General features: G+C 41.1%; 1 protein-coding gene across 1 annotated transcript; it reads right to left on the bottom strand.

The window, feature by feature from the left end:
* Nucleotides 1-170: 170 nt before the first annotated feature.
* Nucleotides 171-15,124, bottom strand: LOC137944181 (uncharacterized). The gene is made up of 5 exons (XM_068789755.1): nt 13,713-15,124; nt 4,220-4,791; nt 3,115-3,334; nt 550-1,880; nt 171-472 (listed from the first exon to the last, which is right to left on the bottom strand). Exons 1-4 carry the CDS (start codon nt 14,898-14,900, stop codon nt 573-575), a joined length of 3,288 nt encoding a protein of 1,095 aa, XP_068645856.1. The 5' UTR covers nt 14,901-15,124; the 3' UTR covers nt 171-472; nt 550-572.
* Nucleotides 15,125-15,590: the final 466 nt, after the last annotated feature.

The raw sequence follows: 15,590 nt of genomic DNA, 5'->3' as shown, positions 1-15,590 counted from the left end.
CCAAAAACAGGGCACGCTACTTCTCCTGCTTTTTGTTATTTCTTTCCCTAAATTGAAGGGAAATTTAAACTTGGCAACACCACAGATGAGTATCCAATGTCGACAGAGCTTCGCATATAAGATCCTATTGCATTCAGAATACAGCCAGATCTTCAGCATCTATACTTGGATTATTAAATGGAAAGAGTTTTTACGAAACTCCCTGTTTTAAGTTAGGTATTCGTACAAACATGACTGTCATCGCCACTGTCGCCAAAATCAGAGGCAGACTGGACAGGACACACAACTTCTGGTCAATTTCTAGAGCCTGCTTCACTCTTTTCAAATTACACAAAAGGGCAAATGGTTCAAAAACAACATGGAGAGACAAGCCCTTCGCTTGGTTTTGACAAGCTTCATGATATCAAACCGATGCTTGGCTCTTGCCAAAATCATGGCAATCCTCACTTCCATTGCACCAGAAGCATATAACCTGTAAGCATTACAAACAAGGAGATCAGAAAAATGAAAACTACAGGTAACAAGGAATGGAGTAAACAGTATTTGTACCTGTTATCAATGTCACATTCGGTTCATATATACTTCAACCCAGCAATTCTGATCTGCCTTGATATCAAATACTGGACCAAAGAATAGATAACTCCTAAGAACCCTAGCACCCTAATCGTGATTATATCTGTAATTATAATTGAAGGTAAGTTAAGAGGCATTGTCAGCAACAGCATTGCATCTGTCTGCTTCACATAATCCCACAAGAAACGATTGAAGAGGATATGATTAGGTAATGTAAGGACAAGAAGGGCAGCATTTTTTACAGCAAAAAACCACCCCGGCCCACCAATTTCTAATCCCCATCCAGCATCACCATGCCAGACTTCCTCCCATATTCTGTACAAGGCGGTGAAAATCAAGTAGCCAGATATTACCACTGACACTGGAAAATACCTTTCCCGATCTCCAAATCCAGCAAAAAAGTCCATATCCTGATTGAGAAGTAGCAAGATAGGCGCTAACAAAAATATTGCACGGTTTGACCCACCCGTCAGATTAATACTCAATATTAGGCAGATAATAAAACATAAAATTGTTGAAACGTTTCCCACAGCAGGCATCCAAGCTCCTTCTGCTGCAAGCCTCTTCACAGTAAAAGAAGGTGCAAAAGCTTTTCGCTGATGGGCAAGTCTCAGTTTTGGGTGCCCAGAACTTCGACCCATCTGAGCAACAGAGCCATCTTTTTCAAGTGCTTTCTCCCGTATAAGTGATGCCAATTCATACTTGATTTCTAACGCTATCAGCATAAATAATGTAGCATACAGCCCCAAAAGTGACATTCTTGCCCCTTCAATTGCCAATAAATTTGTAAGCTTATCCCCTTCACCTTCTCCAACTTTTACTCTGAACTGACCCTCCAAAAGGTATGTAACAGGAAAAAGTGCCACCAAAAGAGCAAAATCCCAAGGCAAGAGCCTTGCGCTTGAAGCAGAAGGGAGGTGAGTGAAGACCATGAAGACAGATGCACATAAAACTGCTGCAACAATTAGGATATGAATGACCCCAGCCTGAAGGAAATATTCAGCACAAATGTAAACGCCCAACGTGATACCAACTCCAACAGCATAGAAGGCTCTCAACTCAACAACATATTTGATAGGTATAATAGAAGTAACAGCAGACAATGTCAGTAAGATCGCCGCAATCAGCAGCCACGATGGCCATGTGGGCCTTGAAGACACAAAGCCATAAATTGAAATATCATCAGCAGATTGATGTGAAGCTCTGATTAAGTCAGATTCAAATGCCCATGACCATGGAACTGGTGGTTGAACAAGAATAAACAGAAGACCAGTGGCCACAACTAGGACTAGGAATCTTTTAGCTGACTGCACATTGAAAAGAAGTAGGCATATTAAAAAGTTAGTTCAGATAAATAATTAATAGCAAAAGACTGAAAACAGTGATATAATTTGCTCACTATCATTTTTTTCATGTAAAGGTGCACAAACAAGAAAAAATCAAAGAAAAAGAATATTTTTTTTGAAAAGTAAAAAATATAGCAATAATTGAAATGCTAAAAATCACAAATACAAAAGAATCAGTAAACAAGAAGGAACTCCAGATACTTTGATGGTTGTTCATTTTGAGTAATCATTAACTAAAATTCAAAAACTTCTAATTAAACACAAATTTTATTAGCTCTTACATGTTCCTATTAAACCATTAAACCATCTCAAGTGCACATGCACAATCTTCTGAACTTACACTTAAGATTCTAAGGTTTTCTGTGCAAAGAACCTAGCATATGAGAGCCTGGATGTTAAATCAACTTCCTACACCTTCCAGGACTTTTTTATAAGTTTAGAAAAATGTCATCCTCCATATCAATAATGTTGTCCACCGAAAACCCTTCAACCCTAGGCATAGGTAGCACATGATAGAGGATCAAGCTATTCCAAATTGCAATGAACACTGTTACTGAAAAAGCTCAATGATTTTTCCACTATGGAGTTATCAAAAAATCTTCTATTAAAAAAATGCTGGATTTATTTTTTTAGTTTTGATTACACCAAAATGAAGCTTGAGACTAAATCCTCCTATTATCAGAAACCTGGATGTGGCCACTCAGCCAAGGCTCAGCACACAGGATTATAAATATTGCTCTGTTAATCTCAGTTTTCTCCTTGGAACGTCATGAATTTGTCAAATTTTACATTCAATAAAGATCTTAGTCAAAGTCCATGGCATTTTAAACCACAAATTCCCAGGTCAACCCTAAAGACCGATGCATAAAACAAAGCGTAAGGAACACCAAAGATGTTTCCATGCACAAACAGTTTGGAGCATAAATGAAAACAAAATGAAATATAACAGGACCTAGAAAGTTATAAGAGCTCTGCAATGCTAGCAGATAAGTTTGTTATTTCAAGCAGACAATATTGAACAGCCCAGGGATGCCCTGAGACAGCTTTGGGTGTAGAAACATCAAATCGGTCCAAACTAAAGCCTCGCAAAAGACACTAAAATGTTGCATGCACAACTACTAGAACAGCACATAAGGAAGCCAGAAGAGACAGGCTCATGCACTAGTTAGCTGAAACACCAAAGAAATGAGAGCACCTGCACATGGGAAAAGTGAAGGGTGACAATTGGTATGCAAGCCAGCCCTGTCAAAAGTATATATGATCCCAAAAGCAAGCCATCAGAGGGGACTCTGCCATTCCACCACCGTAGCACCTCAAATATTGTCTCACGACAGAACCAGGCAGATATAGCTACTAGGCCACCATGTGTAAAACCTTGCCAGGGTTTCATTCTTGGACCTGTGTTTGACTTATTCCTGAAAGTTTCAGGCACCAAAAAATAAAATAGAAGAAATCATTGAGAATATGTAAGTAGTCAATTTGTAAAAAGTTCTTTCAACAAGAACACAAACAAGCAACAATTTCAGAAAGTAAATAGGAACTTCTCTAGAAACAAAAGGGTCACTCTTATTCCTTACTCCGTATTGCACAAAAAGCTACTTTTAGCCTGAAATTTCAGTGCAGCAAATATTAAAGGAGGATTAGTGCTCAGAGAAAATAGATCACCTAAAGAAAGAGAATGCAAGTTCATTCCATGGTGATTCACTTTCGCTAGAGAATGTTTTTTTTCTTTTTGGTGCTTGTATGTATACATGAAAGTGTGTAACAGAAATTTAAAAAAAATAGTGGAAGATTTAGTTGTATTTTTATTCTAGGGTTGACATGGAGGTTATTACCATCCTACATCATCTCAGTTAAGATTCTCAAGAAAAAATGAAATTCCATCCTTTTACATAGAATTTCACTCTCATTTTTTATCCATAAACAAGGTGATTCACTTGCTTTAGGTAATGTAAATTCCAGTAAAATTTTCTATGTACTATCACATTTTAGACACTTTTCCACAAAATCCACTCTCCCTCTCAACTTTCCTTGAGCACTAACAGAGCCTTAGCATCTATTTTGAACCAGGCAACTTTACCCACTGCTTGGTTCAAACATTTGTTTAAGTCTAAAACAACAGCATCAACCAAAAGCCTTCAAAGTTTGGAATAAAGAAATTTATCACTTTTCAAAACATATCCATATTTACCGATGAGTACAATTCCGAACCCATCTTATTATGAGATTTTTTATAAAAACAAGAAAATAAAAAAGAAGAATTTAATGCAAATGGTTCTTCTACATGGTAAAATTCATACTTGTAAAGAAGTAAGGGAGGGGAAACTGCCAAAAGCAGAACAGCTGATACCCATACAACACTCTTTGATGTAATGAAGAGCATAGACAACTTTGATAAGTAGAGACATGTCAAAAGCCAAACTGCTCTTGGACCAATCCGATGATCAAGTACCAATCTTCTCACAAGTGCCAAGCCCAAAAAAGTAGTTAATATAAGCATGTAGCTTGGATATATCACATCATCCTCCAACCCAAAATAGTATAAGCCGGTATAATTGAAAAAGCAATTCTCTATGTAGCAAATCAGCAGGGCATGGCTGATAAGAACAACTTCAGCAGCAAACCGAAATTTCAAAGGAAGAAGTGCCAAACCAGGGACAGCCATAGCCAAGATTACACTTGCAACGATCATCTTACAGAAGGATTTGAGAGACATTCCAGCAAACCAAATATTGAGATCCCAGAAGTTATGCATAACAAACCATGCAACCATTAAGCTTGCGAGCAAAACAAAGGCAAAATATGAAGGTAAGCTCTTCTTAGTGAAAAACCGAGCAACATAGAACCCAGAAATCAAGGGTAGCGGGAGCAACTGCAAAGGACAAAGAAAATTTTAGGTAAACAAGATAAACTCTAGCTTAATGATACAGGTAGAAATCATTATGCAGTAGATACAATGGAAACAGAACATGTAAAGCAAAAGCATAAAGAAGTATCTTATTACTGGTTTTGTTGGAGAAGTTTTTACTTTTATTATTTTTATGTTTGGCAGCCAGAAAGACAGAGAGTTTCACACAAGTAATAAGAAGAGTAGCTGGAATATGATGTAAGCTATTATAAGAGATGACAACAAATACTACTCTTTGATTAGGGAATTTGATATACATTTTTTCTTGGTTCCAGCTACCACTATTTGCCTCCAAGGGATACCACATGCCACTGTCCAATCAATGGCATGGTAGAGCCCTTCTGCCAAAGATAACCTTCGCAATGTTCCTAACCGGCACATAATCCAGTTGAAATGCAAGTCCCAACACAAAATTAAGAACCACGACAGACTGCTTATCCAAGTTGCGTCAATGACCAGGAGGTTCTAGTGTGAGGACTGGAGTCCCACCAGGGGTATTGAGAAAAATGTGCTGAGTGTGTATGTGTGTGTGAGGACTGGAGTCCCATCAGGGTATTGTGTGTGTGTGTGTGTGTGTGCGTGCACGCGCATGTGTGAGTGTGAGAGTGAGTGTGTCTTAAAGAGAGGATATCCTTCAAATGGCTCTATGTCAAAATTTATGATGTTTAAAGTCCCTTAGCTTGATCACCACCATTTAGTTTGTTAACAAAATTGCTAACTGATTTCCCATGAATTATTATTTTAGCTACTAATACTGCAAAATGTATAAAAATTTCACTCTGTATGGTAGAAATATCCATCAACAGAACAGACCATGTCAGCAGCAAACACACTTAAAAATTAAAATTTCTCTATTTAAATGTACACTACACCTTTTCTTCATTTGTAGTTCACTGTAGTACTAAATTCAACAAACTCTTCTCAGCCTTATCTTTCTAGCTTTATCTGAATGGCTCCATTAGATGCATGGTTCATTGAAACCTCAAACTTTGCTCTTTTGTTGAGCATTAAGCCTTCATAGTTTAATACTGCTCAAAGCCCCAGGCACACAAGAGGAGGATAGTCAAATTTCACACTAAATACAGCAAGAAGAACAGAAAGACTAATCATCTGGTAAGTTTTCATGACTGACATGTAACCTCAGTCTCGAGGTTCTGATTTTCTTCACCATTTCATAATTGTTTTTAGAAGACCATTTCAAAAACTGCTAAACAACTTGCAGTGACTTGCTACAAAAATGAGAGAGAACGAGCGACAGCATGGAAGAACGAAGAGAGTGAAGAAGAAGAGAAGCGAGGGAACAAATGCTAGAGAAATCAACGAGGCAATAGAGCAAGAAAAGGCGAAGGATGTCATCAAAATGCTGAGGATTCAATGGACTTGGAGCGACTTAATTCTCCTAGAATCATCCAGTAAAGAAATGGTGAGAGGAAGCGATGCATCATCAATCCTACCTTCCAAAGCGGCAGTCCAAGGACCGTGCAAGACGTGGAGGATGACAGTGGATGGAAGATCAAGGGAAACCAACTTAAGAGAAGCAATGGATTTCATTTCTCGTTTGGAGATACAACATTATCTATCACTGAGCTGAAGGGGCGCATTGATCAAATCATACGTGTTACTATCAGGAAACAAGTGTTTTTTCATATCCATCTCCACTATGGTCTGCTCTTCCTTCATCAGATGGTTTGAGAGAGTCACCTTCGACCGTCATTCTGGTAAGGGATCGAAAGAGCTCTAGCTTGGAAATCTGGTCTTCTACTTCATAGTTTGCAAGTACAATGGCACCTAGGAATGTAAATTTGTTCAATGCTGGGAGGGCACTATTATGGCTAACCTGTACATCCCAGAGTGCACCAACTCCAACTTCAGATGGAAATTTTTCTTGGATAGCCTCCACATTTTTATATCACCTAATGCCCCTCACCAGAAAGAGCAACAAGTTGTGAAATTTATGGTGCAATCCACCCCCCTTCCTTTTACCCAGACAACACTGCTCGTGACTTGCAAAACCCTCCTGCCACAACCGTGTCATTCCCCACCCGTACCTTTGTCCCAATTACACCCAAAGTCTAACATTTAAAGATAAGTCATAGCATAATTAAACAACTCAACATAAATAGACAACTAACATAACTAAAACACCTTTAAATTGAGACTCTTCTATGAGACCTCCTTCTGTGAGACTCTTGTAAGACTCCACCATATTAATTTTGGCTCTGTGAAAATCATGTAAGAGTTTTCCATATCTTCTCTTCAACACCACCCCTCAACTGGAGTTTATAACTTCAGCTTGTAATGAAAAGGATCATTGATCTTCAATTTTCTTTGTTGCAAAAAATTCTTCATAGATACAAAAATTTCATCTTTTGTGCTTTTGGTCACATAAAATTACCACAACATGTGGAACAAAATGCTTATTTCTTGTACTTCTTCTTGTACTTCTATTTTTCCCCCTCAAGCTGGGGATAAAAGATATAGAGACCCAGCTTGGACAAAACACAATATGGGAGAAAAAAATCACTCCTAGCCGTACAACAAAGCTCCATACACCAATCAAAACAGTCAATTTAAAACACACTCCATTCAATTTTAAAGGCAAAAAACTAACCCAACTTTAAGGCTTAAAAAAGTGACTACTCACTTTTTAAGGGTAGAGCAAACACAAATCACCTCTTGGGTGAAGAATAAAATACTTGACTCAAGATGGACGTTGGGCACACTCCTATACTTTTTAGGTAGTGGGTTCTAGGCATTGCTCTGAAGTGATAAAAACACAAGATGATAAACTGAAGAAATACTTGAGGAAAAAAACTTTAATCGGAAGGAGGTGACTATGCAACACTCATACTTCCAAAGTGACCTCTTTTTAAAAAAAAAAAAAAAAATTAGGGGAGACTATAACGGTAGAACTTAATAAACTTGACCAAGTATAACTTTTTTGGGGTAATCACATTTTTTTGTTAACTATGCCGAAGATATACAACCAAGTAACAAAAACACAAAACTTGAAAAACAACATTGATGCAAGATATTGCATATCTTGAATGAGCACATCATGGAGTGATTAAGTTGGATCAAAACTCTCTAATTAGAAGACAAATTTGGTCAAAAAAATCGGATTTTAGGAGAAAACGAAACTCAAATCACGTCAATGCCTGGAGTGATAATAGGAGAGAAAATTGGGAAAATGAGATATTTTTGCCAGAACTGACCTTTGATACTTCCGATATCAATATCTCCAAAAATATTGTTCAGAATCATAAACGGTTTTTTGCTCAAGAAACTAGACTCAAATATCTTTAGTTTGATATCTAATTTGACACAAAAATATTTGTTCTTGAATATTTTATGACCTCTTGATTCTCTTCATTCGGTATCTTGACCCTTTGAGACGAGGGGCAACCAGCCGAGTCCAGACGGCACGCCCACACGCCCACCACACAGCTCCAGCACAAGAGAAGGCAATGCGCATACGGCAGAGGAAGCGCGTATGGCAGCCATTCAAGTTTGGGAAGCAACGCACGCAAGGCAGCGCACCAACAGACGCGCAGAGGCGGGTCAAAATGGGGTTACGTACGGCCAGGACTCCAAGCGCACACGCGCAGCAAGGACTCCAGGCAGGGCTCGCGGCAAGACTCCAGGCGGGGCGCGCAACAAGACTCCAGGCGGGGCGCCCGCAAGACTCCAGGCGGGACACCAGCAGGACTCCAGGCGGGGCACGCAGCAAGACTCCACACGGGGCGCCCGCAGGACTCCAGGCGAGCTGTGCACAGGACTCGAGGCGGGGCGCGCGCGGCCAAGCGCCAGGAGACTCCAGAAGACTCCTGAAGGCACCGGAAGGCGCCAGAACGCGCCAGAAGTGGAAATCTCTGGAGCTAAGGAGTTTTCTGGGCACCTTTAGAAATTTCTAGAGGTCAGGGACAGCAGCCAGGTTTCTAGGAATTTCTAGAGCCTTCTAAAGGCAAGGGAGGAGGCCTATAAATAGGAGGGGCCTCTCCCATTGTAAAGCATTCTTGAGCATTCTTTGCATTCATTGCTCTCCAAGTGTATAGAGAGTTTTAGCCTTCAATAGAGTTGAGCTTTTCTCTTCCATCTCTTTGGTCTTTCCATTGTCCCTTTGTCTTGCAACATCGAGTGTGAGAGGTTGGGAAGAAGATCCGAGGCACAAGGAGGCTGACTAGTTCTTGGGAAGAGCTAGGCCGCACGAGGTAGATATTCCGCTTGGCTAGACGGACTTAGCCAAAATCTAACCGCGTGACACCCTTGCTGATTGGCACTACCCTAGCATGGTTGACAATTTTGCTCGCTGCCTTTAACCCATACTACACTACTCGTGACTTGCAAAACCCTCCCAAAGCCCACTCACATTCCAAAAACACTCCTACCCCTGTCAACAACACTTTCTTTGTCTGCCAACCTAACATGGTCTGCAACTCTTCAACCTCTCATCGACCTTGTACGCGCACCCTACCCAAACCACCAAAAAACCATTTAATGTGTCATGGGGCTAACAAACTATTGAACCCTGGCCTGATATGGGTGAGACTTCCCTTACCACATGGCAGCCTCCATTTAATGACATTTTAAAACTATGGCCAGTCCCAACCACCCCCCTTCTCACTGAAACTACTGGGGGATGAAGGAACTTCAGGAGTCTCAAAATATAACCAGGAATGATAGTTTTATCATGGAATGTACGCGGAATTGGCACCTAGAGGAAGCATGCCATGACCTGAAGTCTCCTTGCCTCATCCAAACCTACCATTGTCATCCTTCAAGAAACAAAATCCCAACGCATGACTGATTCCATTGCCCGAGACATTTGGCAATGTGCAATCTTGACTAGTGGGCTGTTAATGCAGTGGGAAACTCGGGTGGAATTCTTATTCTTTGAAATATTGACAATGTTGATGTCCTTGATTGTGATTCTGGTCTGTAATCAATTGGATTGAAGCTTCATGACAAAATTTTGATTTCATATGGTGCCTTGCAGGGGCATATATTCTATTGAAATTGGATATATTTCTGACAAAGGGTGCTTTGGATGAGATTACATGAGAGTGAGAGAGGAAGGATTCTTAATCACACTGATTCTGATCACTGGCCGATCCAGCTGAATACGATATTTGAGCAGTGGGGCACACTGCCATTTAGATTTGAAAATTGCTAGTTGAAGGAGAAAGAATATGATAAAGTCCTTGCTGATTGGTGGTCATTGTGTCCGGCTCTTCAGGATGGATCATCCCTATGAAGCTCAAATGTTGAAAGTTAAATTGAAACATTGGTCCCAGATCGCCAGTCTGTTGCTAATGCTGAAAAGGCCTCCCTCCTATCTCAGATTGCAGACCTTGATGCTGCTGAAGAGCCAAGGTGCTTCACTTCTATTGAATGTTTTACCTGAATTTCTCTTCAAAACAAATTTCAAATTTTAGTTCACAGTGACAAAATTCAATGGACACAATGGAGTCGCTTTAAATAGCTTATTAAAAGAGATGTCAACACAAAATTCTTCCATACAGTCACTTCTGCAAGGAGAAGGCCTAACCAAATTACTTCATTATGCATTGGTAATGAAGTAACATCGGATAAAACCTCTATTGCTAATGCTTTGATTAGCTTCCATGCAGCTCTATACTGGAAGAATGCTTTAATAGACCACAACTCCAGCACATAGGGGTCTCAAGGATCTCCCCTTTTGTTGCTTCACTGCTTGAGCTACCATTCTCTGTCAAAGAAATCGAGACAGTTGTCACGGGAATGCCTAATGACCGGACACATAGGCCGGATGGATATAAGGGACAGTTTTATTAGAGGAGTTGGTTGATCATTAAGGAGGAAGTTCTTGCTATGGTGCATGATTTCAACGCAAGGGCATATCACACCAAAGCATGGGTGCCTCATTTATTGCGCTCATCCCCAGAAAAGTGGACGTGGAATTCTCAGCTGACTTTCGTGCCATCAGCCTTATTTTCAGCTTGTACAAGATCATTGCACATCTTCAAGCCCATAGGCTTAAGGTTGCTCTCCCAATGGTAATTCACTGCAGTCAAAGAGTTTTTGTGAAAGAAAGAAGCATTCTTGATTCTATGATGGCGGCTCATGAAATCCTTGACTATTTCAAGAGATCTAGATTGTCTCAAATCGCTCTTAAGTTTGACCTTGAGAAAGCTTTTGATAGGGTCAACTAGTTGCTATTAGATGACATGCTTGGGCATATGAGCTTTGGACAGCGATGGAGGTTTTGGATTAAAAGTAGCATTTCCTCGGCTTCTTATCGCACTTAATGGTACTGTTTGCGAGTTCTTTGACAATACTAGAGGTATCCGACAGGGGTGATCCCCTCTCCCCTATGCTCTTCAACATTGTTACTGAGTATCTATTTTCCACAGTTTACTCGTCAAAGTCTGTCAAATGGCTCAAACCCATCGTTGCCCAAGTTGAATTTGATATTCCCCTTCTCCAATTCATTGACGATACTATATATTTTGGGGAGGTCACTTTCAAGTAGGATAGAAAAGTTAAAGCTCTCCTTGGGCTGTTTGAGCTTTCATCTGGGCAGTTGATCAACTAGCACAAGACCACTCCTTGGCCTCCCCGTCCACCACCTACCTCGGTCTCCCTCTATTTGACAGTTGGCCTCACAAGAATCTATGGATCATAATAAAAAAAATTAAAAAATAATAATAAAAAAGATCTATGGACCCAATGGTAGAAAAGCTTGAAAAATGTTTCACCACCTGAAGGGGAAAATTGCTCCCTGAAGTTGGAAGACTTATTCTTCTCAAATCTTGGTGTTGGGATCTTGAATTACTCCCTATCCTTCATGTCATGTCCTACTTCTATCTATCGCCACATTGAAGTCACCAAGAAGCACTTCCTCTAGAGGGGTATCGGAAAACCATTCAAATACCACCTTGTCAGCTGTAGTGAAGTCTATACGCCCAAACCCTCGGTGGTTTGGGTATTCGCCTTGCCAAGGATATGAACCGGGCATGTGGAGCCCGATGATTGCTGCAAAGCTTCGTTGGGGAGGTAATTGGTGGATTGGGGTGGAAGGCGGAATTGGTTATCTCCACTTTGGAGATCCTTATTTCTCCTCCTACCAGCATTTGAGACAGTGATACGCTATTTTGTTGGAGATGGGTGCAAGATTCAATTCTAGAATGACTGGTGAAATGAGGTGGGACCAATTAAAGACTTTCCCTAATGCAAATCATCACACAACGTGAGAGTTGTTGCTGCATGGAACATTAGTGCTTGGAATCTTCATTTCCAACCTGGGTTCAATAATGAAGAAGCCACTGATATATGTCGATTAATAGTAAAATTGGTATTGTCAAGATCCAAAGGCATGTGCAAGATAGAATGATCTAGCTGCTGGAAGAAAATGGCAAGTTCTCAGCCTCCTCGGCATATAGACACGTAAATGGTTGGGCTGCCAGTTGGCGACTCTCTACCCCCTACAAAGAAAAAATTCTGCTTTGGAGTTCCTACTTAAACAAGATTCTCATAGTGGACAACCACCATAGAAGGGGCAATCTTAATCAGTGACTCCTTTGTCCAATTTGCAATGCTTAAGAAGAAAGTGTCACCCACCTTCTCACTCATTGCCCATTCGTGAGGCAGGTATGGTCCTCTCTACTTAATCGCATCGGCCTTCAGCTTTGTTTTCCGAAGTACCTCATTGGCACTTGTTGAATGCTCTTAGGGACTAATATCCTCTCAGTGTGTCCCTCAGCACATATCTCTTGGTGCCTTTGGAAAGAAAGAAACAACCCAATATTCAATTGCAAATTTGGTAATGTAAAGGAGACGACTAATTGTATTATTGGACATATGTCCTCTTGGCTTCACACTAGGAAGGAGTTTGCTTGCTTATCGATGTTCCCCTTCATATCAATTGGAATGCAGTGGCACAAATGGCAGCCCCCTCCAAGCACCCTACAACTATGCTGAATGGCAACCTCCTCCTTTCCGGCACCCTCAAACTCAATTTTGATGATAGTGCTCTTGGGAATCCTAGCTTGGCTGGCTTCGGTGGGGTTTTTTGAGAATCAGATGGCACCCCTCTCATTTCCTATTCGGGACCATTGGGAATATTTGACTCTACTTCTGTGGAGCTTTTTGCCCTTCTCCAAGGGCTCATCATCTACTGTGACCATCTCAATGGTCCCTTACTCATTGAGGGAGACTCGAAAGTGGTGATTGGTTGGTATTCATCTGTTGTTGAGCCCTCTTGGCATCATTGGGATGTCTTTCATGAGATTTTTTATATTGTTTTTGGTCAACAAATTCCTTTGCTGACAAACTCGCTAAGCAAGGAGCCTCCCTCCAATCCTTTGTTGTAAAGGGAGGGCTCTTTTGAGTTGTTTCCTTTTTGTTGAAATAATAACACATCCTTTTCAAAAAAGACCATTTCAGTAATACCCGCACCAGTTTATGAAGAATAATTTTGATTAAAAATCTCACAAACAAAAAAATATTCTTTCTCTTGAAATTTAATAGCTTGATAAACCAATATTCTGTTTATTTGTTCGTCGTCATGGTGTCCCATCACAACAAATCAACAGGACCTATTATTATAATTGTTTGATTTTGAAAATTTGCAATTCTGCTTTTAATACTTAGAAATGGTTAGTCTTAGTCAAGACACAAACAAATGATTGTGAAAGGCAAATTTAGTTCAAAAAAATATCTACTGGGGGACCCAGCCTCCACTGCTTTGCTCCAAGGAAAAATAAAAAGGAGAAAAAGATTATTATGAGATCATATAGAAAAAATTGATCGAAGAATATATCAGGAAATCAAGATGAACAATTAAACTTCAAGTCATTCAAATAGAAATAAGATAACGAAAAAAAGAATAGACTCAGGACACATACCCAAAGAGGAAAGCCAACAACAATAGCCCCAGCCGCACTAGCTAAAACAGACATCGCTGTGAAGGCCGCGGAGCTAAATGCATCTCCAACCAACCCAACCGCATAGGCTCCCACGGCAGAACCCCCTCCAAGCATGGCCACTGTCACAAGAAGATAATTCAACGGCGGCGGGACATGCAAGTACTTCCCAAAAGAATGGAACACCACCCGAATCTCCAAACATATGACTACTACGATAAGTGCCACAGCCCCATTGACCACACGTATCCTCTGAATTTGATGTTGGTGTTTCGAGACCCACCAGAGCGCTCCATGAGTCGATGCGTAGAGCAAGAACAGGAACGGGATGAAGAAGAGGAGAAGCAGGTCGCAGACAGAGGCAGCAGAGGAGAAAAGGGTCGCGTGGTGGGCCCCAATGTGGAAGGCCACCGGAATAAAAAGTAGATTAAGAGTGTGAAAGCAGCTCTCCAGCGGACCAAGGATATAAGCGTCGTCATTGGAATTGTGATTGCCGGGTTTATGTTTGAAAGAAGATGTGCGGGGGAGGGAGAAGATGTAAAAGAAGACGCAGGTAAGGGCAGCAAGATAGTATGCAGTAGCATGACCCAGACCAAGGGCAGCAATGGTAGCCCAGGTGAAAAGGGCTGGGCAAGCGACGGGGATAGACGCAAAAAGGAGGCGCTCCAGGGCGACGACAATCGAGGGGTTCTCGATCTGGATCCATCGAAACTGGAGCGAGGCCCAGACACCGATCAAGAAATTGTGCTGTGCGCAGAAAAGGATTGAAAGGATAGAGAGAGGAAACGAGTGGACGAGAGAGAAGGAGTTGGATGTAAAGAAAAAAGCAAGCTGGGAAGCGATTAGCGAAAACCAGACGCCAAAAAATGCAGCCGATTTTAGGCGGAGGGAATCCAAAATATAGGATATCATAAGTCCAACGGTGAGGGTGCCAGCGACGACGGGTCCCCCGAGGTCAAGAAGAAAAAGGCCCGCCGGGATCAGAGCGACTGCGATTCTAGGGTTCTGGGAGAAAGAAGCGGAAGAGGATAAAGAAAATCTAGGGTTGCTTGAGGGGGAGGAGCGGGAATTGTGAGCGGAGAAGGAGGAAAAAGTGGGGGCGCTCATGGAGGGAGAGATATAGGGGGGGCGGCGTGGGTGCGGGTAGGGTTGGGCGTCGTCGAACATCATCTTGCGGGACTGAAGAGAATTTAAAATGCTGAGAGTGGTGTCTTAGTCAGGATCTTCAATTGAGGCGGGCAGCGCGCCCAGCGATGGCGCTGCGCATCGGTCCTGACAGAGGGAGATGAGAGTAGAGAAATACAGGAAAGAAGACGAGACGCTTTCGCAGTGGAAAGGAGAAGAAACGGGACGACGGGCGACGACGACGGGGCATTGGACCTATTTACTAAAACACCATTGAATGGAAACCTGGAAAGTTAAGATAGACTCGCATGGCCTTTCTAGGCTTTACGTGCGGTCTGCCCAAGCCCACTCCGCCCAGTGACTCTCAAAGTCTCGAACCCGACTTTGCTATAGGTGGATGGACATCAATCCCAATTGCTTCAATTAAGATGATTTTATAATAATTAAATTTTAATAATTTAAAAAATTAAACATTTTTCTTGGGGGGGAGCATTTGATCAGGTTGCCCATTTTTATTTACCATTTATTAAATAAATTAAAAATGAAATAAAAATTCTTACTCAATTAGGTATTTGGATAAATTTACCTGATTATCGTTTTGTAGTTTGCTTCCATCTCATATATTAAACAATATATAGACCAACTTATTTAGAAACTTCACCCTATTGGGAGGGAGAGAAAGAGAGAGATGTCTTCTCTCTTTAGAAACTTCACTCTATTGGGAAAAAGAGAGAG

The sequence above is a fragment of the Aristolochia californica genome, unplaced genomic scaffold (genome assembly GCF_029961685.1).
Source record: "Aristolochia californica isolate CCGP_79_NKW_82.1479 unplaced genomic scaffold, dmAriCali1.0.hap1 SCAF_1, whole genome shotgun sequence".
In the NCBI taxonomy this organism is placed as follows: domain Eukaryota; kingdom Viridiplantae; phylum Streptophyta; class Magnoliopsida; order Piperales; family Aristolochiaceae; genus Aristolochia; species Aristolochia californica.
Note: the sequence above shows the minus strand (reverse complement) of the source record. Positions and strands in the feature narration are given on the sequence as shown.

Coding starts and splice junctions, on each gene's coding strand:
- LOC137944181 (XM_068789755.1), bottom strand. CDS start 14,900: ATGATGTTCGACGACGCCCAACCCTACCCGCACCCACGCCGCCCCCCC. Junction 3,335..4,219: donor CCTCCCTTACTTCTTTACAA/GTATGAATTTTA, acceptor TGAAACTTTCAG/GAATAAGTCAAACACAGGTC. Junction 1,881..3,114: donor TTCACTTTTCCCATGTGCAG/GTGCTCTCATTT, acceptor TTCAATGTGCAG/TCAGCTAAAAGATTCCTAGT.